The following is a 27675-nucleotide window of genomic DNA, read 5'->3' on the forward strand; positions in this document are numbered from 1 at the left end:
TACACACACTCACACACACACACACACACACACACACACACACATATATATATATATATACATACACGCACATGCATATACTAATTATATATATTATTATTCATATAATATTTTCTTCTTACAGGTCATTCTAAAAGGTCCAGGGAAAAAATTGAGTCTTCTTGGAGTAAGAAACTGCCAAAACTATACCTTTAGTTCACCCAAACGTAAAACCCTGACATTTCTATAATTTACTCACCCTCATGTCATTTCAAACCTGTATGACTTACTTTCTTCCGTAGAACACAAAACAATTTAGGCTGAATATCCAAGCTGATTTTCCCCCCTTATTTAATAAACGTAAAACAGGACTATCCATCAACTCTCAAATTCCTTATATGAAAAAAGCAGCTTGAACATTCTGCTGCATAATTTATTTAGTTTTTGTTCCAGCAAGGTTTGGGATGACAGAGTGAGTAAGAATTTAGATTTTTAGCTAACTATCTACATTATTGTATTTACAATGTTTGGAGCTATCACAATTGTTTAAATGATAAAATATAAATAATTAAATAAAATATAAATAAATTGGAAAATTAGTTTTGTCTCTGTTTTTTTTTCATCCATTCTCTTTCACTCTGCAGCAGACCTGTGCAGTTTGCCTGGAAGAGTTTCGGAGCCGGGATGAACTAGGGGTTTGCCCATGTTCTCATGCGTTTCACAAAAAGTACGATCTTTTACCATCTTGTCACATTTCTCATTATGTTTCTGTATTCTGAAAATAAAACATTAGGATGCTTTACACAACACATTCCTTCAAAAACATTCAAGCATGTAGATTCCTGACACACAGAATATTGATAGAGGCACTAAAACAAGAACCACACATTAAGCTGTCAAGGCACTGCAACTTAAATATGAGTATTAGCCTTGAATAACACCTGTCCGATTTTCGTTATTCAAAAACATCCTGCAGTTTCAGACTGTCATCTTGTGACGTGGCCATAAAGCACTTGAGTCTATAGATAGCTGATGCATAACAACCCTTACCATAAAGTAGTATACTTCAAGTTTATTTTAGTAAGTATACTTAAAGTTCAAGTATATTTTTAAGTATACTTTATGTAGTAAGTATACAAATATCAGTGTACTAGTAATATACTTGTAAGTGTACTATTTCAATACTCCTTGGGACTAAATTGGCCCACTTTCTAGTATATAAAAGTATACTTTTAAGTATACTTTAAGTGCAACAGTAGTAAACTTTCAGTACACAACTAGTTTACATCAAAATGTTTAGTTTGTACTGTAACTATACTAAAAGTGAACTTATAGGTATACTGATAGTTTACTAATTAAATACTTGTAGTAGCATCTTTAGTACACCTTGAAGTATAGTCTCAGTAAAGTACTAGTTTATATTATACTAGTTTTATACTGCAAGTATACTCGTAAGTTTTCTTTAAGTGAACTTTACATCATACTTTAAGTATACTACTATGTCCCTATTTAGGTATTAATTTGTATATATTTTGTTACATGAATATCTGAACATACAAAACATCAAAAGAACAGGGTATCTGCTTGTAAACAAAAACATTTTATTCTAGCTTCATGCATTCTTTTTTTAAACACTTGAATGTGGATAAGTTTCATAAATAAAAAATAAATAAATAAACAACATTTTGAACAAAAAAGCTGAAAAAAGACTATGAATTGGATTCAGAATGATAATCAAAACGTAGATTAAGTCGATTAACACCCCAAAGCTTGACATTTATTATTACCTCTTCATGGGTCGACATTTTATTCCATAATGTTACACAGTTTTGATGCTGTTTTATGTCTGATCGTGTTAAAAACCGTCTCTCCTCTTTTCACTTTGTCTCCTGCTCAGGTGTCTGGTGAAGTGGCTGGAAATTCGCAGCGTCTGCCCCATGTGCAACAAGCCCATCTGCAGGCTCCAGCCAGATCCTCCGCAGGGGGCCGAGGGACCCCAGAACCCCCTGGAGGTGTGACAGAAGAGGGACTTCGCTGCTCAGAGATAGGCTGGCTCTCATACACCTAAGAACAGCTTTAAAAAACACCACACTACTGGGGCGGGCGGGCGGGCGGGCGGACTAGTCCCAAATACACAACAATTGCCCCTGTCCACCAATCACCAGATTTCTCCTGCATATATGGGGGGAGGGAGGGGAAGGGGGATTTTCCCAGTGCAACTGAACTGATGTGTATTCTTGGCCATAATGTAGCTTGCAGCAAGATAAATTGATGCCTTGTGGACTCCAAACAGACAAATATTCAGACCAGGACAGTTGCACAAATCATGAGGTCTGAGTTGACACTGGGGAATATGTGTGAATTTACAGAAGTCCTCCTCTAAGAGAGACTGTGGTCACTATTACTACCATAAAGAGTCATGTTTAGGAAGGCCCAGTTACAGAATCCAAAGTGAGGAGCAGCTCAGTGACCTGAGTCCTGACCTTAAGGATCAGTGAGCTCATCGGATTATACTCTTGCCAATATTTTAACGTTTGACACTCATAAATGTGTTTGTTTAGAGTCACGGAAGTGTTCTGAGTGCTAAAGGGAGCTCATGGTCTTGATGAGAACCCACGCTGTAATTCAGAAGCTTCAGAGTCAGATTGGATGAAATTTGGCCTAATTTGAGTTAAGGTGGATGTTTTGTACTGTACATTTCTCTCAATAAAATGTAAAGTTTCTGTGATGGAACCAGTTTTTGTGTTTATTCACTATGTAAAACAATTTAAATTTCCATAAATAGATAACTTATTTACTTTAGAACACCAAGGAATAGCAATATTAGCAATTTATTGTTAGCAATAAATTGCAAATGACTCATTTGAAGATATGATCAACATGTTTAAATGAAGTCTATGTATATAATGTATATGTATATATATTGTATACACACACACACACACACACACACTATTGTTCAACAATGTGGAGTAAGATTTTTTTTAAGAATACAATACTTTATTTAGCAAGGATGCTTATTAAATAGAACAAAAGTGGCTGTTAATGCAATTATGTTATAAAAGATGTCTGTTGTAAATAAATACTGTTCTTTCTTTTAAACTTCATATTCATCAAATAATCCTGAAAAAAAGTAGCACTGTTTCCAAAAAAAATAATAACCAGCATGACATTGATAACAAAAATGCAAAAAAGATTACGCAATAACGCAAATAAGTATATTACAATTATTTCTGAAGGATCGTGTGACACTGAAGAGTAATGGCTGCTGAAAATTCAGCTTTGTCTTCACAAGAATAAATTACTTTTTAAAATATAGTAAATTAGAAAACTTTTATTATGAATTTAATATTATTTCACAGTACTACTGTTTTTTTACTGCATTTTTTGATCAAACAAGTAATGCTTTGGTGAGCCTATAAGAGACTTCTTTCAAAAACATTTAAAAATATCTGTTCATATATGACAATTGGTCGTATTCAGAGGGAACAGTACTACACTGAAGATACCTTTCTAACCCTAGAAATGACCTGTTGGTGTAACCTAATGTTGTCGGGTTGATTCAGCATGTTACTGTGTACATTTCCCTTTAAACCCCATCCTCCATGACTCAATGCAAAGCAACCAATAGGAACTCATAACTTAATCATCTTGTTTGAATTGCTCTGAATTTCATATTTGTTGTGCTTATTCTTAGTCCAACAGTCTACAAAACACGGTGATGACAGTCTTGTTATTCTAAAAGCTACACCGATGAGCTTCCATAATCTTTCTGACCCATTGTGAACTTGCTAGAAGCAGCTGAGGAACACAGGGAGATTTTCTCTGAGTGATGGACAAGCATATTATTGTTCTTTGTAAAAGGGGGCGAATAATATTTCTGAGCTGTACAGATTGACTTAACATATGGTGAATATCTGTTACTTGAGGATATCTGACACTTTGCCAGGATAAAATAGTGCCTCTGAAAGTGGCCACTAAAAGTGATAATATACACAAGACTAACTTCACAGCTATGTCAAGACATTAGCATTTTATATGCATAATTACTGGCTTTGCTTTATGGACTGTAAGCACACATTAGTATGTACTTCCACTGCTATGATTTACACTAGCTAGATCAGTGAGCTAACTGCATGTTACAGTGACTCACACAGCTGTGAAACCCTTTCTGGTGCTCAAACTGAACACTGAACACTGCGAGTCCCTCTGACTGGCTGTGGATATTCAAAATAGAAGCTTCTCCTCTCTGCATAAATACTTAAGAGGGGATTTTTATCTCATCAAGGAGGAAATGAAGGAATGTACTTCACTAAGTGATTAAATTAGATCTTGTTTGTGTAGTAAAATGAATTAAAGCAAATTAAAACAAATGACCTTTAGTAACAGATGGTGTACTTGCGTGTTTTCTTGGGCGTAGCCTGCATTACTCTTTGTTTTCATTTGCTTGAGACGTTTTACAATTAAAAGCAGCGAAAATGCATTCACAAACACTGAAAAGAGTAAACTGAGCACCACCTGGAGGTCAGAATCATGTCTGACAATGCATTCATTATTTCAGCATTTATCAGCATTTATCAAAAAAGAAATTAATCAGACCTGTAGAAATATATGGAAAGATTGAAAAATCAGACAGAAAATTAAGTATTTGTTTGTGTTTATTTTTTAGAAGGTACCAATCTTCTGAACAAAAAGAAATGAAAATATTTTTTTTCTAAAAAATTACTTTCACAATAACCACAAAAACGATTAGCCGATCTACAAAACCACAAAACAATCCATGTCACTCACGCACTGATATAGCCTAATTACAACATAACATGAAAACAGTTACTGTACGACAAAAAGTATGTTGCCACAAAACTGGTACATTTGTATTTCTTGTGTCATCCAAAACAAACAAAACTAAAGAAGCCCCGTTCGCTGTTTGAAGAAGATCCTAATGTTTTAGTGACCTTGGTAGTTTGCGGTGTTTTTATATGGACGGTAGATGGCGATATTTATCATAAAGTAATTTAAACAGACTGCAGCATAACTAACACGAATAAAAGAAGGACTATCGCTTATCAATATCCACGTTTTAGGTCAAACCTAATCGCTAATCGAGTATTTCCACAGATTATGTATTAAGTCTATATAAAGTGTCTTTTTTAGATGTGTCTTATTTATATGGGTTGAATTAAGATGAGTGTCTTGAGCCAAGTGAGATGCTGTAATCTCAAACCGCTCAGCTGCATTGCTGCATCCCACCCCATTTTTAACAGCGAAATTTACTGGGTTGCATAGTGGGAAGTATTAACTCAGATGAAAATTTAAAAGAAGGAAGTAACAAATTATGTAAGAATATGCATTGTGTTTTATCTGACAGCAGGACCATGGGGGGCCATGATGCTGGGAGCCAACACCAGTTCACAGGGATTGCCAAATATTTTAATTCATACACCATTACAGGAAGAAGGAATGTGAGTATTTATTAATTAGTGTGTTGCAGATCGTTGATACAGCTGTATGTTTAATATCCCGCATATAGTCTAACACTTCTCTGGAAATTGCTGTATTTTAAAACCAACAAGTTTCCTTATACAAATCTGTAAACTACTGTATATGTAGTGGTGGTTTGAAAACAAAGTCCAGTTATTTTGTATGTCAGTGCTAGCATACATAGCACACTTAAAATATATTTTGGTTCCAGTGTGTTCTGGCCACTTACGCTGGCATTGCTGGCATTTTTCTGGACTTCAAACTGAAACCTAAGAAAAAGAAGGCAGTTGCTGAAAAGTGATAATGAAAATTATTTGTGAGTAGCCAAATACAATTACACACACATACATACACACATATAATTACAAATTATATATACAGTACATACACATTACACATACTCATTTTTGTAACCAAGCAGCTTGCTTGTATAATTTGTTATGATAATAATTATAAATTATTAACTAAATGTGTCCATTTTGTTTAATGACAAAAGTTATGTAGTTTTTTTCAGTTGTTTCTCTCCAGGTTCTTTGCTGTTGTTGTTATTATGCAGTGCATATATTTATATAAAAAAAGCAATATCTGAATGTGAAAGCAACAACAACTCTGTAACACTGTTATGATTAAACAGTGCTGCTAAAGCAACAGTTTTTTGCCTTTTTTGCATTTTATGAAATCTGAAACATATTTCAGATTATTTAAATATGTTAATATGTACATTGCATCAAATGAATATACAATACTTATAAAAAAAGAAAACAACGTGCATATGTAATATTACATTTATTTTACATTTATATATTTATAGATTCTTTTGTCTAACTGACTAGCTACATAGGACGTTGCTTCATTGACCAGTTAAGATTAAACATAGCTAGAAGGGAAAAAGGGTTCAAATAGGCATGAAATTACAAGCACCTTGCTTGACCTAATTACAGTGACTAGCCTCATCTCACCAGATGCCCTATTTTGATGGTGTTGGTGGGGTGGGGGGTGAAATTCTCATCTTCTGTGGGGGTGAGTGTTTACACAATATGCCTCACTTTTCTGAATTACCTCATTGGTCAATATGATTTTTCTATAAATTTGATCAAAACATATCTTTAAATGTCTGTGTTTGAAGTCTGCAAACCTCAAACTGTTCTCCAGATAGAAGTGAAACTTAGCTTAGCATTGTCTTATTCTCAGTGGTTGTATGTTTGATAGGTTATTAAATGAACACAACAGTTTATACTCGTAGCTCAGAGGTCATAATGTCATACAGATGAATTTTTGGAAGAGCATACTGATAAACTTAATAATATTAGTTTTCATCAGCAGTATCATCAGCAGACTCATTCTCTGTTTTAGGCCTGTGGTTTGGCTGTTAAGTAGGAGTTTAATCATCGCAATAGATTATCACTTTTCCTTGTGTTTGGAGGATTACACGTTCGATTTTTAAGAACATTTTCTCCTTTGGAATCAATGGTAACTGCTTCACGCTTTAAATGAAAATCAGATTTACTAAATCCTGGCTTAAGCGGTTAAACTGATAATAGACCTTCTCACTTTCCCCTCTTCAAGACTGAGTAAATCTTTAATCTGCTCAACACTGTCTCAAAGTTACAGGACTAGCTTGTAACATATGGCCTTTTTGCATAGGACAGCCTCCGTCTCCAGACAAGCCCATCATGTGAATGAGTGAAAAACAAGGCTGTTCTACATGTCTGGACCAAGCCTTTTAAACAAGACAAGCAGCAGCTGGCCAGCCATGCCAATCTGCAATCAATGAAATCAAACCAGTGGATTGGGTTTATATGCCCAATTGAACAGCAAAATTACTTGTCCAATGCAAAATGACCTGACAGCATGAGTTTATATGGCTTGAACCATAGTCAGCTGGGACATGAATTATGTACAAGATCTTTTGTACACAAAACTGATGTACTGATATATGTATTTAGAGCACATATTTAGCATTGAATGCTACTTTGTGCTTGTAGGAAAATACTGAAAGAGAAATACTGTATTTTAATAAAATGATTTTACTTAATGTATTTAATTCATAATGCGGTATAATTAATATTATATTGTGCGTTTTATTTTTATTTATACTGGATAAAGCTGCAAAATAATTTTTTGTTAAATGAATCTAAAAACATTAAATATGTCTTTAATATTAATTAAGAAAAATCTTCCCACTGAACCATTAAATGTAGCAACGATGATGAGTTTATTGTTCAGCAGGCTTTTGGGTGAAACTGTGACTCTATCCGTCTTATTTGATTCGCATTGGACAGATTGAGATAGACAGCTTGTCGAAGACTTCTGTCTGTCTCAGTCCCATTGAGACACTTAAATCAATTATTTATTGCTCTAGAAATGTTTTTCATATGGTGCTGTCATTAGTTTAAAATTCAATATACTAAACTAAACATACAAACTTAATTTTTAGTTTAAGTTTATATATAGTCGTTTATATACAATATAGGTTTTATTATATTAACTAATATATTCAATTTGTTTTCATTAATTTTTTTTAATTATCATTTAATATTAAATTAACTTAAATATTAAATTAGTTAAATATAATATTATGCATATGCTTAAATGTAATTGTAATATGACCATAATATAAGTATTTCATGTCTAACTTACATTATTAATTTATAGTATAAAATATAATAATATATGTTTAATATAATTTAATCAAAATCTATCTATCTATCTATGTAATTTATAATCATTTACTAATATTTTAACATCACTATTTATTACAACTAACATACAGTATATATTTATATAGATTTTGAGAGCTAGAATCTAATGGCAAAATCAAATGCAAACAATGTTCTTGTCTAAGAGATGCAAAGACATCATGTTAGCTTAAATATGCATGCACTTTTAATTAGGTAAATGTCCTTGTCATCCACTCCTGGTTGATGCAGTGGCCCTGGCCAGATGGTAAGTTATCTATGTTCGTAACGCGCGGTTTCAGTGATAGACCAGCCAAAGTTAATTGGAATGTCATTAAAGTTTGAGTTAATGGGGGTTGGGCTGGGGCGCTAGTTTGAGTGCTCTAGTCCTGCTGTTGGATATGTGTGTTTCATTAATAATAATGGATGTTTGGATGAAGCAATAAGGGTGGGGCTCCACCTGCTGCCACCTGTTAATACTCTATATAAGCATCAGTCATCCTTATGGCAGAGCAGAAGCACTACTATCTGGATTTACTTCACTGCACGGACAACAAGAGGAACATTGTGTCTGAGGAAATTTTCCACCTCAGAGGATCCGTTTACAAGACCACCGTTGGCCTTTGAGGACCTTTGGCCCAGGAGTCATGAAGCCCCGCAGCCCGAGCTGTGCAGATTCAGGGTCGGAGTCGGACTCCAGAGACCCAGAGAAGTTTGAGAGTGCCATGCGGCGGAGGATGGCGGCCAACGCTCGAGAGAGGAAGAGGATGCAGGGCCTGAACACCGCATTCGACCGCCTCCGCAAAGTGGTTCCTCAGTGGGGTCAGGACAAGAAACTCTCCAAATATGAGACGCTGCAGATGGCCCTGAGCTACATTATGGCCCTCAACCGAATCCTGACTGATGCCAGCAGACACTCAGCTCCTCAGAAAGACTGGCTGAATCTAGAGTTTGACGGCCTACAGCCAGAGACCTATTCTTGCTTTATGCGCTATAACTCCCCTGTGGAAAATGACTGTATGCACTCCTCCTTCGCCTATCACTACGAAAGCCTCTAAGCTTTCACTGACTGATAAGCAATGGTGCGTTCACTTGTATCTTTCTTAACATAGATACAGCAGTCAGTAAATGTGTTTGTATTACTGTGTAATATTTTATGTTTTTGGTTTTGGAAATCAAATGATTAGCTTTATTAGAGTCTGACTCATTCTAGAAGTAGAGTTGCTTTAATTGTTGCAAAAAAGGACATGTTTTCTGTGCAACTGTAGAAAATCTTTCATCAGACGTTGTAAACGATGACTCGATAAAATCACATTTGTAAATTTATCTTTGTCAAATGTTTAAATTTGGTCATTGCTTTGTATCAAATCTTTGTGTATAGTGTGTTCAATCAAAGCTGCAAAAGCATTCAAAAAATACACTGATCTTATTTGACCAAAATGGCATCCTAAATTGTTGTTCCATTTTGTTTTTGTTATTTGGTACTAAAAAAAGGAAAAAGAATATAGCAGTCTAATGACAATAATAATAACAACTATGCAATGTTTTGTACAGTAGGTAAAGTGTTTTGAGCTGTAGTTTATCCTGTGATTAAACATGTATTTGTTTATAATGCAGTTAATCAGTACAAAAATAAACACAAAGACTTTTGAATCAGTTTAATTTTTACTTCATTTTAAACATTTCTTTCAAATATTTTACATATTAAATAGGATTTTATTAATTGTTTTTAAATAATTGTATAAAAAAGTATGTTATAAAAACAATCTCACTGTAAAATATAAAAATAAAACACCTTTGAATAGTAAATATTGGGAGAAAAGTCTTACTTTAACATTACTGTACTTTTACCCTTTTAATTTTAGAGTAACACTTTAAGAGTAACACTTTAAGGAACACTTTTTAGAGTATCACTGCACACTAGACAGATAAACACATTTCAGTGAAGGCCTCTGTGTCCCAAGATAAGACAGCACCAAACAAATGACAGTTCAGTGATGGTAGCCTATAAATAATGTTTAAAGGACTGAATGACGTCACGGTTGAATTGCGCTGTTTACAAAGACACTTTATAAGAGGAAAGCATTAGATAACATTTATATTTAAATAATCAAATATTCAAATCATTTTATTTTGGTTTGCCTCATATTTTAAATCAAGAAAAGGTCCAGCATTCAGAGTTTAAGGTCACCAGGGGAAAGAAGACAACGTATATGTTCAACTTGACTAGGGCAGTCCTCATAGCCACTCCTAATAAAGAGAGGAGATTAAACTCTTTGCTGTCCAATGACTGTGTATAACGTTTCTTTTCAGTGCTAATGAGGCGTGAACGGCCAGTGCTCGACCGAAAGCGTGTAGGCTACATGAAGCTAGAAACACCCATCTTAATCCGTTTAGCCTCAGCTGTCATTATGACCATCAACTAATCTCAGTCAAAGACACTTCCTTGCATTTTGTTACTAATAACCGCTTAAGGTCAAAACATTGTTAATTTTATTTTCAACAAAAATCTTTCATCGTGCAACCATAATAAATATCGTAAAACATTTGAATGAGAAGCAATTCCCATGGTGCTAGTCTACAGGTCTCATGTTTCCTTGCCATTTATAAACTCCCGAGGTGCCACAGGGGGCTAGGGGATCTCGGAAAATTCTCAAATGAAAAAAAAAACATTAACAATGCTGCTATTTTGATATTTCCCCTACTTGCAAAAAATCTTTATCTTATATTCCAATGCTGAGTAAAATATTTTTAGGCTACACATACAGAATAAACACAGACGCTATCTAAATATAAAGTACATATTTTCAGACAATATTTCAATCAATTGTTTTCGATCGAGTACGATGACAAATAAAAGCGAATCATTTAATTCTGGTAATAATTTAATTACCATTTCTGTGCATCTTTATTATGAAGGTATTGATCTCTGTTTCAGCACGTCTTTAACAATGTGACGCAGATTCACATTATGTCTGTATTGTCAATAACGCTGTTTGAGAATCTCTAGCTTGTGTCTCAGTTTCCTTAATGGCAGGATTGTGTTTTTAATGGATCTGTGAACAAAAGACGAGCCCCTCCTTCCGCTTTGCTCTATTTTAGAGGATTGAACAGGAAAGGTATAAATACAGGTGGAGACTCTCCTCAGCCACAAGCTGCACTTGAGCAATTCCTGTTAAATCCACCTCTCCATTTACCACAATGCAACACCTCAATAACCGGGCAGAGAATCAGCTGGGCAGCACAGTGGCGTGCGAGATGGAAAACTTTGGGAAAGGAGGCTGGGTGAATCAGGCCTACAGTGGCTCTCCTGCACCCATCAGACACCCCATCAGCACCGTCTACAACCCTCAGCCCATGTTCCACAGCTCTTTGGAGAACATGAACCAGCTGAATCTGCCTAAACCCTATCTGGCTGAGGATAAAGTGCGAACAAACCCCTCAGAGGAGAAGAAGTCTGGATGTTGCTCTTTTCCCTTGAGAGCCGTCAAAGGTGAGGGAGGAACCATGCATTTTCAGTTTTCCATTATATGTTTTACTTTAGCTTTAACAACAGGAAAGGTATAAATACAGGTGGAGACTCTCCTCAGCCACAAGCTGCACTTGAGCAATTCCTGTTAAATCCACCTCTCCATTTACCACAATGCAACACCTCAATAACCGGGCAGAGAATCAGCTGGGCAGCACAGTGGCGTGCGAGATGGATAACTTTGGGAAAGGAGGCTGGGTGAATCAGGCCTACAGTGGCTCTCCTGCACCCATCAGACACCCCATCAGCACCGTCTACAACCCTCAGCCCATGTTCCACAGCTCTTTGGAGAACATGAACCAGCTGAATCTGCCTAAACCCTATCTGGCTGAGGATAAAGTGCGAACAAACCCCTCAGAGGAGAAGAAGTCTGGATGTTGCTCTTTTCCCTTGAGAGCCGTCAAAGGTGAGGGAGGAACCATGCATTTTCAGTTTTCCATTATATGTTTTACTTTAGCTTTAAACCTTTTTATGATTTATTTTATTATAGTAAATAATACTTTAAATAATATGTTATTATTACTATGTTGTTATTATTTCATATTACAGTAATACCATATTTCATTGTTTCAATATTATTACATTTTTTCCTGCACAAATGACAAATGTCTAAGTGTTCCTTTTATTGCATTAATAATTTCACAAGTGAAATACTTTTAATGTAAAGTTGTAATATTTAAAAATGTCTAATGACACTTAAATTATTGCTATATTATTATTTAAAGTTAATAACACATAAATAAATATAAATGTATTTTAAAATGTGTTTGTTTTGGTTTGGTAGGACTGTGGGGAACAGCTCTAAGAAAGGACACAAAGGAGAATCCTGAGCTCAATGTCAAAGCAAATCTCAAAGAACTGCTCATCTACATTGTTTTCCTAGTGGATTTGTGCCTGTGTAAGTATCATGTTGCTTGTATGATATATTTATAGACCTGCTTTCCCTGTCTGAATGATGTGTTTTTATGAATGGTTACCTGTTGCACAAACACCTGTTTGAAGTTTGAAACCACTGTATGGAACTGTGAATATTAAGATCAGATAGATCAATTATATCCATTAAAACATGTATAAATTAGCTTGCTCTTTTGTCTTTTTGATTGCACTGTATGTGATCCCATGGCTTTCCATTATATTGCGCTCCATTATGATCCAGAGATGTGTATCAGCCTAAGTGCTTGTTATAAAATGTCCCCACCTCCCCTGTGTTAAAACACTGCATTGTTCAATGGAAAATTAGGCCTGAATGGAGCACAAGCGGGACCTTGCTGATAAGAGCTCAGGTCAGGCAATTGCGGCTTTGTCTGTGCTGGAGGGAGCTATTTGTGAACTCAAACAAATAACCCTCTGCAGCTTTCATGACGTGAGCACTGCTAATGGATCAGACTTGAATGAATTGATGTCCTTTATCTGTGCGATGGTGAATGGTGTAGCACGTCTGTGCAAAGCTCAATAAGTGATGTGATTGTTGACTGACTGTAATCCTGTTCTCATGCAGTGACCTATGGTATGACCAGCAGCGCCACCTACTATTACACGAAAGCTATGACTGATCTCTTTGTAAACTTACCGGGTGACAGTGGAATCAGCTTTTCCTCCATTGGCACCATGAATGATGTCTGGACAGTGAGTTTTAACTGCTTGTCCCATTCAGATGTGAATGAAAATCAGGATTTTAAAGTATATTTATCTATATAAGTATTCAATCATTTTAATAATAAAATTTTCCTGTTTTTTTTTCCCTGGTACTTTTTTAAGTGCAATTTATTCCAACACAAACTCCACATTTTAGATGTTGCTAATATTGTTTATGATATTATTATGTAATTCATTCATATTTATGTAATTCATTAATAATTCATATTTAATGTTTTAAATATACTTGTTTTAAGTATCAAATACATTTAATAATATATATTATTTTGGCAATATTGGCACATTTTTATGGTTATTACTAAAATTAAAACTATAAAAAATGCCTTATTTGTTAATAAAATAAACGATAACAAAAAAAACCACTTTTAATTCAGCTAGTTGCATTTCTGATTTTAATTAAGTTTGATTATGTCTATATATAAACTCCAAAAACTACTAAAAATGGTTTCCAAAAACTATTAAAAAAACTACTAAAAATGGTTTCAAAATATCGATTAAAAACTATGATAATATAGCTTTAATCAGTATTTTGAAACCGTTTTAATTTTGTTGTGCATTTTTGGCATTTTTAGTAGTAGCTTTAAAAAATGATGTCAAAATAACTTTTATGTTCTGAGTGTTGCTGATATTTTTATATTGGCTAATAATATATTATATACAAATATATACTATTTTATGTAAATCATGTATTATTTATTTAAGCATTTTAATGTTTTGTTATTTTATTGATATAATATTTGTGTAGTTTTAAGTATGTTTATTTAGTATTAAAAACATCATCATAATGCTTTTCTGTTCATGGGACAGATCCAGTACAGCATCACAGTCCCTCTGACTATCATTTTTGATAATCTTTGCAGTACATGGAGGGCCCCTTACTTGACAGCCTGTACTGGACAAAGTGGTATAACGATGAGCCTCTTCCGAATGGAAATCAATCCTTCATTTACTACGAGAACATGTTGTTAGGAGTCCCTCGCATTCGACAGCTCAAAGTGAAAAACAACTCCTGCAAGGTGCATAAAGACTTCCAGCAGGAGATCGAGGAGTGTTTTGATGTGTACAGCGACAAGAAAGAGGATGACAGCGTGTTTGGACTGATCAACGGAACAGCGTGAGTGACATTTATGATTCTCTCTTCAGGGGGTGAAATGTGTTTCTTTATTCAGTATAATCTCGTTATTCTTCAGCTGGCAGTACCACTCTGAAAAAGAGATCAAAGGGTCGAACCACTGGGGGTTACTGACCACATACAGCGGAGCAGGATATTATCAAGACCTGGCAAAGACCAAAGAAGAGAGCGCTGCTATCCTGACGGACCTCAAAGACAACCTGTGGCTCGATCGTGGAACTCGGGTTCTTTTCATTGATTTCACTGCATACAATGCCAACATCAATCTCTTCTGCGTTATAAGGTAGGCCTACTTGACCTAAATCAACATGTTTTGCTCTTGTTCTGCATGTGCAAATTTATATATTTGCTCTGGTTCGCAAGGTTAGTCAATAATATCAATAATAATTATATTTCTACATCTGTTATTTAACATAAACTGTGCTTTTCAATGTACAAGGCATTTATTATCATTTAAATAAATATATATACAATATTAAAATAGTAATCTGATGTAATGTATTATTTTATTGCATTACATTTGTTTAAAACTAAAAAAATAAACAATTGTTTTCTTCTTCTTTGTTCAGATTAGCAGTTGAATTTCCAGCTACCGGTGGAGCAATTCCATCCTACCAGATCCGTACTGTAAAGCTGATTCGTTACGTCACCACGTGGGATTTCTTCATCATCGGCTGCGAGATCTTGTTCTGCGTCTTCATACTCTATTACATTGTGGAGGAGATTCTGGAATTCCGAATCCACAAACTGTCCCATTTCAACAGCATCTGGAACATACTAGATATAGTGGTCATACTGGTAGGAGGAAAACAGATCATATCAGTATCAAGTATTCGAGCCATAATAATCAACAAATCATCATATGATTTGGGAAACATTATTTGACAAAAGCAGACTCTGACAGTAACTGTGTGTTTTTTTAACAGCTTGCTGTGGTGGCAATAGTATTCAGTGCGTTTCGGACCATCAAAGTGGATGAGTTACTTGGAAACCTTCTAGAACAACCTGACATCTATGCTGATTTTGAGTTTCTGGCATTTTGGCAAACTCAATACAACAACATGAATGCAGTCAATTTGTTTTTTGCTTGGATTAAGGTAAGTATGCATACATACACTGTAAGGTGAAGTTTCAGATATACAGGATAATTAAAGTGACCCATTTTGATATGTTGATGGCTTCAATATTTGCAGATCTTCAAGTACATCAGTTTCAGTAAGACGATGACCCAGCTTACATCCACCCTGGCTCGCTGTGCATTAGACATCTTCGGATTCGCCATTATGTTCTTCATTGTGTTTTTTGCATATGCTCAGCTGGGTTACCTGCTCTTTGGAATGGAAGTTGAAACATTCAGCACATTTAACAAGTGCATGTAAGGGTGAAACATATAAAACACATTTTTTATGTTTTTTGTTGTTGTTGTTGTTTATTGGGACATTCAGAATCTTTTATTTCTCCTTTCTGCAGTTTCACACAATTTCGAATCATCCTCGGGGATTTCGATTATGATGCCATTGACAGGGCAAACAGAGTACTTGGACCAATATACTTTTTCTCCTATGTGTTCTTTGTCTTCTTTGTGTTACTGGTAAGTTCTTTATGTGCATGTGATGAAATAATTGTTTGTTCTAAATCATAAGTGCCTGTTTATCAATTAACTTGATAAGTTGAATTGAACAGAACATGTTTCTGGCCATCATCAATGACACATACTCTGAGGTGAAGTCAGAACTCGCTTCTCAGAAAGATGAGTTCCAGATTGCAGATCTCATCAAACAGGTGAGTCATCCCAGTGCATGCAGTAGATAGTACATCATCTACAAATCTGCTAAATTTATGTTTGGAAAGCTGTGTAACCACTACAAAAACCAACACTGTTGTGATTTGACGGTTTAAATGCATGTGGGAAATGATGCTTTAATTTCAGAGTTATGAGAAAACCGTCATGAAACTGAAACTTAAAAAGGAAAAGATCTCTGATGTTCAGAAAGCCCTGGATTCAGGTTCAAGTGAGCTGCAGTTTAAAGATTTCAGGGATGCTTTGAAAGAGTAAGTCTCAGGTGAAATACTAACACATTCACGTATAGTAGCAACAACGGTGTGGAACAACTCATGTATTCTGGTTGTGTGTCCCACATTTCAGAATGGGTCATGCTGACCATGAGATCTCAGCCGCTTTCTCCAGATTTGACCAAGATGGGAACCAGACTTTGGACAAGCAGGAACAGGAGAGAATGAAACAAGAGCTGGAGGAAAAAAGGGTGTGTTTTTTTTTTTTTTTTACACTTTGGCTGATTTGGCAAGTTCATATTCCTTCATTGTGACTAATCTAATATGGAGTCAGAATTTTTTATATTAATTTTTTTTTTTATTAGGATGCACTCAGTGAAGAGCTTCATAAACTTGAAAACAGTGTTGAATCAGCAGAGGAACACAGCGAGAAGACAGTTCCTCCAGACGTCTTTCAGAGGTTTGTGTTCAGAATCACTGGGTTTCTCAGCCATTTCCAAGGTTTTTTTTTTTAAATGTATGTATTATTCCAGTTTTTAGTTTGAGTTTGAGTTAACAGTAACAACACTGTTCATGTTTAATTTGAATAAACATAAATTTCACACTGTAAGTGCATTTCTGACTTGATGGTTATTTTTGCCTTTCCATTCCAGGCTGGTTCACAAAGTTGCTCAGCTTGAAAATGCTGTGATCACTATATCGTCCAAACTGGATGTTATCATGGAGAAAGTGAGACTTCAAACATTCAACACAGACAACAAAGACACGGATAGGCAGACGACTAGAGATGATGTGAGTTTTTAGATCTATGGAAGTTACGACATCATACTTTAAATGATTCAAGATATACAATACACATTTTAATTTACAAATAAATAACTAAAGGTTTTAGGGTGTTAAATACACGAATCATGCGTATATTGTAGAAAATATATAAAGCTATGCTGCTGTATTGTGACAGGAATCAAGACCGGCTTCAGGAGGGAATATTCAGGTAAACCTGGGACCAGCATCCTGGTCATTAGCTGGTCCGATGGGGGATACGAGGAATCGTTTGTACCCAGATGTCGGATGGCCAGTCGTCACTGAGAACAGTAGTTCTGCACATCACTGATTCATCAAAACCTGAGTTTCAAACTGACTAATAATTGGCTTCGTTTCAGCCTGGTCTGTGGATAAACAGACCGTAGAGAGGAAGGTATTACTGTAGAATAGATGTAGTACTCTGTTACCAGCGGCACAGAAATGTATCTGTTCTCCATACTGACTTATATACATGTGCAGTTACTGTGGCATTTATAAGAGGTAATATGATTGACATTCGGATTATCTTCCACTTGTAATGTTAAGCACAGTGTAATTGATGTATTGTGGTGTGTAAAATACATTCCCTCGAGTTTCAACTATATCAGGCTAATGATAACTATTCTTCAGATCTTCCTTCCTATTGAAGAACTCATTTTCATGATTACTATTAGTTCTTATGAAACAAATTTTCCTGTAATCTCGTGGCTAACATATTCTTTCCAGTCATACAGTATGGAGACTTCGCTGAGAGCTAAATTTAGTGAGGATAGTCACTGTGTTACATTTGACATATTATGAAAAGTCATCAGTGCAATGTGTATTAGTCTTTGGAAAGTTAATATATACTTTTAACGATGATTTACTTAATCTTTCTTTACCTCGATATGAACCTCTTGTAAATGTATTTTATAGTGTGAAGCATATCAGTGTATAAACAGACTAGTATAGTTTATACATTAATCTTGGAACAATATTGCTTGTATATTTTAAAAGATATTTATATTTACGTAATATTTATCTCTTTCTTCTCTCCTAATTGACATTAATTGTAAGCAAATAAATAATTGAAATGGCAAAACAAATGGTTGTTACTTGCGCTGTTGAAACCAGGCCATAATTCAGTTTAGAAAAAAGGAAGAGAACAATGTTTCTTGTCCAATGGTTCATTTATTGAGACTCATTTAGACTAAAAAGAAAACTCGAAATGCTAAATTGTATTAAAACGTTTCTGCCTTTTACATTCAATGCTTTGAGCAACCTCAATATTATGGTTTGAAACATGCAATTTCTTAACATCCCCAGGGGGAATAAAAATCCATCCTTTTTTCTGGCTACTCAAAAATGGCACGCATATTTGTTAAAACAGCAAAGGGACAAATTTACAGTAGGCTCCAAGATAAATCACACAGCTCTCTACGAGGGTCTCAAAGTGTTCAACTGAAGTATATGTGACTGAGCAAAAATTAAGGCTTGCTTGTAAATGTCAGTCACATGTAACGTTTGTCTAACATACGCTACGCTGCTTTTGTTCTGCAAAAGTCGTCAAGTAGAGTGCATGCTTTGAAACCCTTATTCCAGGCCAAGATATCAAAAGATATTTACAGGTATGGCCATTATGGCCCTTTCTCCATAGTGAACGGGAGAGATTTCACTGTCTGTAAATTGGAGTAAAAAGATACATTTTACACACGGTATCAAAGAGCTCTAGTATTGGAGGAGAACTGGGAGCTAATGTGGATTATATATACACACCACTGCACATAGAAATTCATTTACACGTCAACATTTACAAGACACAGGTCCAATGAACCCCCAAAAAGTGCCTTTACTTACATTTGTTTGCCAAGTCAGAATGCAGAATGAAATGTTTTTTTTTTTTCTTTTCTGCTGTTTGATGTGTTTTTGTACAAAATCCATACTGTAATGAACAAGCAAATGCATGATCAGCTATTTAGGAAGAGAGAAAAAAACAAAAAGAAAATACTTAGTTCAAAAAACCATTTACACCACGGGCTTTCTGCAATGTACCTGTGAAGTTCCTGAAGCTGGGATTTAAGGGAAAGATCAGCAGTTTTCCTCAAGATATGCAGTAAAAAAAGGGCGGGGGGCAAGCGATACAATACATCTTCTCCAATTCCACTAAAACAGGAACAATTCTTGTGAATGATTTCAGATTTCCATTGAAGGAGCTTATCTCAATTGCCTCTTTAATCTAAATTTGAATCTTTACAATAAAGCAATTCCTGCTTCAGATCCAAAGCTTGTAGGGAAAAAGATGATGTGCACCTATCAGTCTTTAGCAACCCTCCCTATGAGAGCAGGATCTAAAGAAGTGAGAGCCGTGTGTTATGAAGAACCAAGGTCAGATCACTGCGTCTGGTATCCAGCCATGCCAAAGTTAGCCTGGTTCATCACTGGGCCAGGCTGAGCCTGAGAGGGTTGCGTCCCAAAACCTCCCACCCAGGCCGGGGACTGTGATTGTCTGGAACAACAAAAAGTAGGTGTAAACATACCCACAAGTTCTGCATAGGTACAACATGATAGATTACACACATAGAAATACATGAAAACTCACTCTACACCAAATCCTTGCTGATTCCATGTTTGCCAGCCCACTTGCCAGCCGTTCGTCATGTACTGACCGTATTGTTGAGGATTGCTGTACACTTGATTCCAGTGTCCCCACTGACCGTACTCCATCTGTGAATGCAGCATCAAGAACTTGAGCTTAACTTGTGCGTCTAGATGAAAAACACACACTGGCCTGATTTAAACAATGTCTGTATGGGAAGGATTTAATAACACATTAAAATGAGATTATGGTAATTATAAAGCAAATTCACAAGAATTACCGGCTGGACATTTTTGGCCATGTCAGGTGACTCTTTGCCCCAGTAGCACTTCACAACATGACCTTCGATGGTGGTTCCATTCACTGAGACGATGGCATGAGCAGCACTTTCATGAGAGGAGAACCTGAGAGAAAATGATGCTGGTGTATGAAGAAATGTGAAGAACACAGCAATCCTATTGTTCACAAAAAAATTAGGACTGTCTTTGTCACCATGTGCCTAACTAAATCTTGATGCTCCCTTTAAAAATAACAAATTTATAACACATAACAGAAATAATACAGAAACTAGAAACATTTCTTATTATTAATGTAAAAAACAGTTGTGCAGCTTAATATTTTTAAAGAAACTGATATTTTTTTCAGGGTCCTTGAATAGAAAGGTCAAAAAAACACCATTTACTTAAAATACAAATCTTTTGTAACATTATACATGACTGATCAATTTAATGTGTCTTTGCTCTTTTAAAAAAAACAAATTACTGGCCACAGACTTTTGAACATTTGATTTTTTTCAAAGCCTTAGATGTGTAACAAGGCTAAGAGCATGACTGATTCTTTTTTTATTTTTTGCTGCCCCCTGTTGGCAAAACAGTGAAATATTAGGCTGACGCCTTTTCAATTTCAGTATTTTGCATTTTCCATCACTACATTCTTACTATTATTATTATGTACAAATGGTATATAATGAGATTCATTATAATTAATTAATTAATAAAGAGATTTCTTTGGAAATGGCGGTGGTTGAGGAGATTCTCCCTTTCTATGTAAAGCGCTTTGAGTGCCCAGAATAGCGTTATATAAATGTACCCTCGTGTTGTTCCAAACCGTAAGACCTTCGTTCATCTTCGGAAAACAATTTAAGATATTTTTGATGAACCCTGAGGGCTCTCTGACCCTCCCATAGACAGCAAGGTAACTACCACGTTCAAGGTCCAGAAAAGTACCAAGATGATTGACAAAGTAGTCCTGTGACGTCATTACACCGGATCTGGGTCAGCGCTGCCACACGCTCGTTCGCGTCATGATACTGTCGTGAACGCACGTACAAAGTAATGAAGTAGAGACGAAAATGTGGAATAAAGTCATTATTTTTGTTTTCTTTGTGCAAAAAAGTATTCTCGTATCTTCGTAACTTTACAGTTGAACCACTGATGTCACACGGACTACTTTGTCGATCATCTTGGTACTTTTCTGGACCTTGAATGTGGGATTTACCTTGCTGTCTATGGGAGGGTCAGAGAGCCCTCAGATTTCATCAAAAATATCTTAAATTGTGTTCCGAAGATGAACGACGGTCTTGCATGTTTCGAACAACATGAGGGTGAGTAATTAATGATAGAATTTTGGGGTGAACTAATCCTTTAATGTCTTGCAATATGGTGCTTCCACAATATTTTACATTACACACAGACTGTGGACAGACTGTTTCTTAAATATAAGAAACTAAAAACAGGAATAGCTGAATGATACCTGACAAAAGAATAACCCTTCTCTGGAAAAACTCTGATCTCCATTATCTGCCCGAAAGGAGAAAACGTCTGTCGCATAAGGTGTTCTGTTTGAAGAGAACAGTATAAGTCACATGACAATGCACTAAGAGTGAGCATGCATACTCATACTCAGAACGGGAAAGTAAAAGGGCAAGTGCAGATGTACCTGTGAGACCTGACTGAATGCCACCGCAGTACACGGTGCAGTTCTGAGGACTCGACTGGTTCACCACCTCATCAAATCTCAGCTGCTTGGAGCTGTCTGAAATTTTACCAATTCAGTCATGGTAATTCAGCTCAACTCTAACGGTGGTAAACAAATAAAAGACAGAGTGGATCAAAATCTGGCTTACTGTCTTGCACACTCTTGGGGGCTGGAGGTTTGCGAGTTGCCCAGTTAGTCCGGATTTGCCGTCCACCAAGCCATTGACCCCCCATGTGTACTATGGCATTCTCAGCATCCTAGAAAAGAAGAAACGACAGATTTAACAAACAAACAAACAAATGTAAACTTAAAGCAAAACAAAAATATAATCTCACAGCAACACTTCTAGTCTTTCATTAGTTCCTCTGTATAATTAGGAACTTCCCACATAAATGTCCTAGTTTGCTTTCAATTACTACTACTAAACTGACTAAAATCTTACACTCAAACAGAAAACAACTCTTAACAGTATGACTCATTCCAGTAGGCTGAATATCTGTAATACTACAGCTATAATATGAAATGTAGTAAACAGAAATAGAATAACCTTCACTCTGTGTTCCTGTACTGGAGCCTTACCAGTTTGTTATAGAAGGACACAAATCCATACCCCTTTGATTTCCCTGTTGTCATATCCTTCACCACTCGTGCATCCCTGCAAGAAAAACGTAACGACGGAAAAGTCAGTCCGCTGATGGCTTGCTAGAGGATCTTAAAAAGAAAGCAACCACACACACTGTACTGTACTGAGAGACACTGTCATAATATCCTAAGTTGCTCTAAAAAATCTTTACACTAACAACTTCTGCATAATATTCTCTTGATTACTGGTACTTTAAAAAATATATATGAAATAAAAACAAAGTACAATGTCATGCAACCTACACTACTGCATGTATATTTAAAAGCTCCTGCAAAGATTTCAACTTTTCCTGTGACACAACATAATGATCCAATCTTCATCTTAATCACTAGTACTTAATCTCTCATATCATCAATGTCATTACCATGCATTCCTAACTTCAACAGCTGTTTCTAATTCTACTCAAGAGTACATAGAAATATCAAAAGAGAAAAAGGAATTAAACGGCATACATGGCCTGTTAACAGATTTCTTTATTTTTCCTGGTCAATTCTTTACCACCAATATGGAGTTTGGGAAGCTGCAAATTTCGAGAAATTAACATTTTCAGAATTTTAGGAGAATCAAACTATCAACACAACTAGGAAAACCATCATAAAACAATTTGTACAAGCAAATATTCATGAATTATCTGAGGTTTGTTAAAAGTCTACACTACGTCAGCGTTAATAGGAAAATACTGCAGTATACAAATATGAAAAGCAAAGAGTAAATAGAAAAAAATCTACATCTGAGTTCCCAGAGTGCACAGTTCCTTGCTGTTAGCCTTCAAGCTCCTGTCCAATCCTATGAGCATTTCTGTAAAATAACCAGAGCTCTATTAACTGACACTCAGAGCTAAAGGAGACTTTTGCAGAGTATCAGTGTATCATGTTTTTTTGTGTTGAGAACTAAAAATTTTACTTTTTAGGTAAATCAAAACTACTTACCAATTTCGGAAAAGCAGTGGAGATTAGTGATGAAAATGTTTTTAAGGTGCACTTTAAATCGATCCAGAGACACAATATTGAATATACTGCCTTGTGCTTGCTGATAATACCCATTATGGGACTATTAAAATCATCAATGCAATTAAAGCTGGGGTAAGCGATTTCTGGTAGCCAATGTTGAAATTTGAAATCACCAAAACAAACACGTCCTTACCCCAAAAGGGTCTCGCCCCTATTTTAAAAGCTCCGCCCCACACATACGTATGCAACCCAGGCAACGATTAGTTCTGTGAAACAAAGCAAAACCAATGTTACACCGTGACGGCGCGACACGACAAATCCCAGACAGAAAACTGCTGTTGCATTCTATTTATGATGTATTGACACAAATTTCAAATGATTTTCAATGGTCGCTTTGTCGCGTCCAGTGTACTAGACAGACTTTAGCTGTTGCGGCGCAGACACGGTGTTACTCACCTATGGTGTGATTTTGGAGAAGAAACAAAGCAAACTTGGCGTCCGATCGCAGGCCTTCCGCTCCTTGAGTTCTCTCCAGCGCTGGAAAGCTGATCCGATATTTACACGGGTCCTACTTCTTGCCTTAAGCCTTCTTTTGTTCCGTTGTTTTTTATTCGCCATCTCTATCTTTCTGTCGCTCGGCTCGGCTAAGGTCCGTCCTGTGCACTGAAGGCTCTCTACTCCACATCAAGTTTGTTTTGCTATTCGGCCCGAATCAGTTTTCTAAAGCGTTTTTGAAAAATCGCTTACCCCACCTTTAAATATTAAATTTAAACCAAAATTATGGTCTCTAAAACACTGACATCCTATTCTCAACTGCTGTGACAAACCTGTAGACATCTAAGTGTTTTATATAAAGGTTTCATTACTGACAGAAATGTGACAAAATGTGCTAATCCCAGCACAAATGACAAATATAAAATAAATGTTTATCATTGAATCAATTTCTTAGCAAAATTAGTAAAAATATTTTTAAATAAATAAAAACTTTTGAAACAGTTTCCATGGTTTTAGGAAAACAGGGGTAAAAAAAAAATGTATATATCGATTACCACATACCACCACTTGACATTATTCAGACAAAATGCATTCCACTAAAGGGTGTGACTTCTGGGAACTTACGAGATTTTCCCAAAGGGTGCAAATGCAGCTCTGATGTCATCGGTTGTGATCTCAGGGCTCAAATCTCCCACAAAAACATGAAAGTGATCTACAGAAGAATGACATTTAACACGTTACTACATTTAAGAAAATCTAACCTGAAAAAACAACCACTATATACATAATACAAAAGAACTTACTGGATGTGTCTTTCTTCTGACTGCTAGGAGTGGTCGCCCAATTTACCTTGACTTCCTGTTAATAAAATATACCATTTGATGGCATTATCTTTGGAAATATGATATTCTGGGTGCAATGCTTCACAATAAACATCAAAACACACTCATCTTGTTATACTTGTCGAATGAAACAATGCCACAAGATATACCTTTCCCAAAATCTTCCTTCCGTTCATGGCCGCCAAAGCAGCTGCGGCATCTCTGTGTTCAAAGAACTCCACAAAGCAATACGGATCATTGCTAGTATGCTGCAAAACAGAAAATCCAATAGAGTTCACCTTCCTGCTGCTATCGGACTGCTGAGAAGAAAAGCCAGGAAAATATATTATTGCAAATTCATGGGTATTGTGTGGAAGACGGTTTAATATTTTCTGTCGTCATTTTGTGTGATTTTAAGAAAATGTCAAGGATCATTTTAAAAGCAAATTTATCCCAAATATAAATGCTAATGTAGAGTTTGACAGGCATTTCCACACAAAGCCATTTTCACTGAACAACTAAAAAACATTTCAGGGAACATTTGAATTGTAATTTGTGATGGATGTTTACCTCGGTTATCATTTTACAACTTTTACATGGCCCAATCTGAGTAAACAACTGAAGGATCAAGTTCTCTGTTACATCTCTTGAAAGATTCCCCACATAGCTGAAAATACAGAAAAAACATATATTAAAAAGATATAAACAGTAATTACAGATTGCCCACATAATTCAAGAACATAATATCACATATGATTCTTTTGCATTTTAATCAGATCATCTACTTCAGATGTTTTCCAAAAAAGGTGCATTTATACATGAGCCAGGCATTGATCTGACAGCCCCTTTATGCCCAAATTACCTCAGGACGGGAACACACATTACTAAACTACTGAAACTACGTGCGACAGTTAAACAAAGAGCTATTTCACGACAGATTTTTATCCTACATTGTAGTACCAAACACAAAATGCATACTTCTAGAAAAGACGGCAGGCCTGAGATTAGATAACAGGCCTTTACTAAAACAGCAGACAATGACATACTCGTTCAAACACATTGCCACTAGATATGATGGTTTATTGGTGTACATATTAAACTCGTATACCATAACCTATGAAATACAATTCAAATGTAGCTATGCTCTTTATATTTGCCTTGCATTTAATTGTTTTGATGAATAGCCGCTTTGACTAATTAGCCGCTAGCTTAGCTTAAGCATGCTACGGCTACAAATGTTTCCCACAATTGCCGGAAAAATATGAAAGCTTTTCGATCTTTCTGCTGTAAGGAAGGTGAAATAATGACTGACCGAAACTCTACCTATTATAAGCAGTGATTACTAACAGCACATGATGTCAAAAACGTTGGTAGGACGTCGTTTTTGGAGCTAGCTGTTAGAAGTGTGTCAGTAGTGCTGTGGACTGAGCGGTTCTTCACTGAGCACTTGACAGGGTTTGTGTTTTCAGCTACTTACAGGGTTTTGGGGTGGCTCTCGTCTTCCATTCTTGAATGCCGGAAGGAGTGCTATCAAAACTTGTTTTCAGTATCTCAGATGTAGTTTATTTTTAGGACGAACAATACTGGACTGGTGTTACTTTCAATCTTGAGTAGAAAATGGCGGAACCTGGCTAGTCAGGAAGACAGTCACTGCGCATGCGCAGAAGTAGCCGGTTTTGGAGGGCGATGGATCTGACGGGAAAGGAGAGTTTGACAAAATCACAGTGTTTGTGTAAATGCATGTCTGAATATATCATGTATCACAGGTATCTTACTTAATTATATGACCTTGCAGGTTATGTATTGGTATGCTTTCATTTCAGTCTATTTTATTTGTTTTGAGTGACCACTTGTTAGAGCTCCAATGAATACCTGTCTTTGGCAAGAAGTAATATATTGGCAGGGCACGCAGATATAGAGACGCACTGAACCCAGGTAATATTTTAGTGATTATTAGTGTACTGATTATACTGCAGAAATATTATTCAGAAATGAACATGTATTTCCCCCCATGTGTATTGTGATAGAAAATGTAAAATGTTGCAATGTTTTGTTAATATTGTGTGTGTGCGCGCCCGCACATCTGCTAAATTGTTTTATTTTTAGTATTACATTTGATAAATTATTATATTTCACATATAGAAATATCCAGGAATTTGACTTCCCACGATTAGCAGTGACACAAACATGGTTTCAGTCCCAAAAAATGTTTTGTATTAATAATTTACATTATTTCATTGTATTAAAAATGACAGATTACTCAATTTCATATATAGATACAACCCAGGGATTATGCTGCCTCCTCAAATAATTTCGGATTGTAGAAGCCATATTGGCAGGGCACGCAGATATAGAGACGCACTGAACCCAGGTAATATTTTAGTGATTATTAGTGTACTGATTATACTGCAGAAATATTATTCAGAAATTAACATGTATTTCCCCCCATGTGTATTGTGATAGAAAATTTTAAATGTTTTGTTAATATTGTGTGTGTGCGCGCCCGCACATCTGCTAAATTGTTTTATTTTTAGTATTACATTTGATAAATTATTCTATTTCACATATAGAAATATCCAGGAATTTGACTTCCCACGATTAGCAGTGACACAAACATGGTTTCAGTCCCAAAAAATGTTTTGTATTAATAATTTACATTATTTCATTGTATTAAAAATGACAGATTACTCTATTTCATATATAGATACAACCCAGGGATTATGCTGCCTCCTCAAATAATTTCGGATTGTAGAAGCAAAATGGAAAGAAGGTCAGACAGGTTTTCCTTGAAATGTATCAATATGACTGTCTTTAGGTTAAAAGAGCAACAAGTGTGCTCGGTCTAATAAAGAGGGAGGCGATTAAAGCATCAGAGAGGATCTGTGTCTGGACAGTCAAGGGGTAATAAATCATTTTTGGTCACACACGTGGGCGTCACAGTG

General features: G+C 35.8%; 5 protein-coding genes across 9 annotated transcripts in view; 4 read left to right on the forward strand and 1 right to left on the reverse strand.

Annotated features, from left to right (window-relative positions):
* Nucleotides 1-2706, forward strand: part of LOC107601881 (RING finger protein 122) — a 7690-nt gene extending 4984 nt beyond the window's left edge. For all 3 annotated transcript variants that reach the window (XM_016294226.1, XM_016294225.1, XM_016294227.1), the window contains 3 exons: nucleotides 125-166; nucleotides 624-706; nucleotides 1877-2706. In XM_016294226.1, the coding sequence (XP_016149712.1) occupies nucleotides 125-166; nucleotides 624-706; nucleotides 1877-1997 (246 nt within the window). In that variant the 3' untranslated portion in view covers nucleotides 1998-2706. The remainder of the gene's footprint in view (nucleotides 1-124; nucleotides 167-623; nucleotides 707-1876) is intronic.
* A 2648-nt stretch (nucleotides 2707-5354) lies between these two features.
* Nucleotides 5355-5761, forward strand: LOC107601797 (up-regulated during skeletal muscle growth protein 5-like). The gene is made up of 2 exons (XM_016294090.1): nucleotides 5355-5441; nucleotides 5672-5761. The coding sequence occupies exons 1-2, from the start codon at nucleotides 5355-5357 to the stop codon at nucleotides 5759-5761; spliced, it is 177 nt and encodes a 58-aa protein (XP_016149576.1).
* A 3024-nt stretch (nucleotides 5762-8785) lies between these two features.
* Nucleotides 8786-9256, forward strand: atoh7 (atonal bHLH transcription factor 7). Its single transcript, XM_016294116.1, has one exon. It carries the CDS (start codon nucleotides 8786-8788, stop codon nucleotides 9194-9196), a length of 411 nt encoding a protein of 136 aa, XP_016149602.1. The 3' UTR covers nucleotides 9197-9256.
* Nucleotides 9257-11339: 2083 nt separating this feature from the next.
* pkd2l1 (polycystic kidney disease 2-like 1) lies at nucleotides 11340-18081 on the forward strand. The gene is made up of 15 exons (XM_016294117.1): nucleotides 11340-11631; nucleotides 12452-12565; nucleotides 13166-13293; nucleotides 14184-14437; nucleotides 14514-14738; nucleotides 15025-15253; nucleotides 15382-15552; nucleotides 15649-15830; nucleotides 15926-16046; nucleotides 16139-16237; nucleotides 16386-16507; nucleotides 16602-16719; nucleotides 16834-16928; nucleotides 17122-17260; nucleotides 17430-18081. Exons 1-15 carry the CDS (start codon nucleotides 11340-11342, stop codon nucleotides 17580-17582), a joined length of 2442 nt encoding a protein of 813 aa, XP_016149603.1. The 3' UTR covers nucleotides 17583-18081.
* Nucleotides 18082-18422: 341 nt separating this feature from the next.
* tial1 (TIA1 cytotoxic granule-associated RNA binding protein-like 1) lies at nucleotides 18423-26385 on the reverse strand. 3 transcript variants are annotated; one of them, XM_016294229.1, is made up of 12 exons: nucleotides 26211-26385; nucleotides 25304-25400; nucleotides 24904-25002; nucleotides 24716-24770; nucleotides 24537-24624; nucleotides 22404-22479; nucleotides 21973-22081; nucleotides 21786-21881; nucleotides 21600-21684; nucleotides 20128-20251; nucleotides 19851-19975; nucleotides 18423-19757 (listed from the first exon to the last, which is right to left on the reverse strand). In XM_016294229.1, exons 1-12 carry the CDS (start codon nucleotides 26237-26239, stop codon nucleotides 19643-19645), a joined length of 1098 nt encoding a protein of 365 aa, XP_016149715.1. In that variant the 5' UTR covers nucleotides 26240-26385; the 3' UTR covers nucleotides 18423-19642. The 3 variants fall into 3 exon arrangements, with proteins under 3 accessions (XP_016149715.1, XP_016149714.1, XP_016149716.1); XM_016294228.1 differs by having other exon boundaries at nucleotides 24904-25053; nucleotides 26211-26384; XM_016294230.1 differs by lacking the exon at nucleotides 18423-19757 and having other exon boundaries at nucleotides 19949-20016; nucleotides 24904-25053.
* Between the last annotated feature and the right edge of the window lie 1290 nt (nucleotides 26386-27675).

This window comes from Sinocyclocheilus grahami, unplaced genomic scaffold (assembly GCF_001515645.1).
Source record: "Sinocyclocheilus grahami isolate Dianchi unplaced genomic scaffold, SAMN03320097.WGS_v1.1 scaffold313.1, whole genome shotgun sequence".
Taxonomy (NCBI): domain Eukaryota; kingdom Metazoa; phylum Chordata; class Actinopteri; order Cypriniformes; family Cyprinidae; genus Sinocyclocheilus; species Sinocyclocheilus grahami.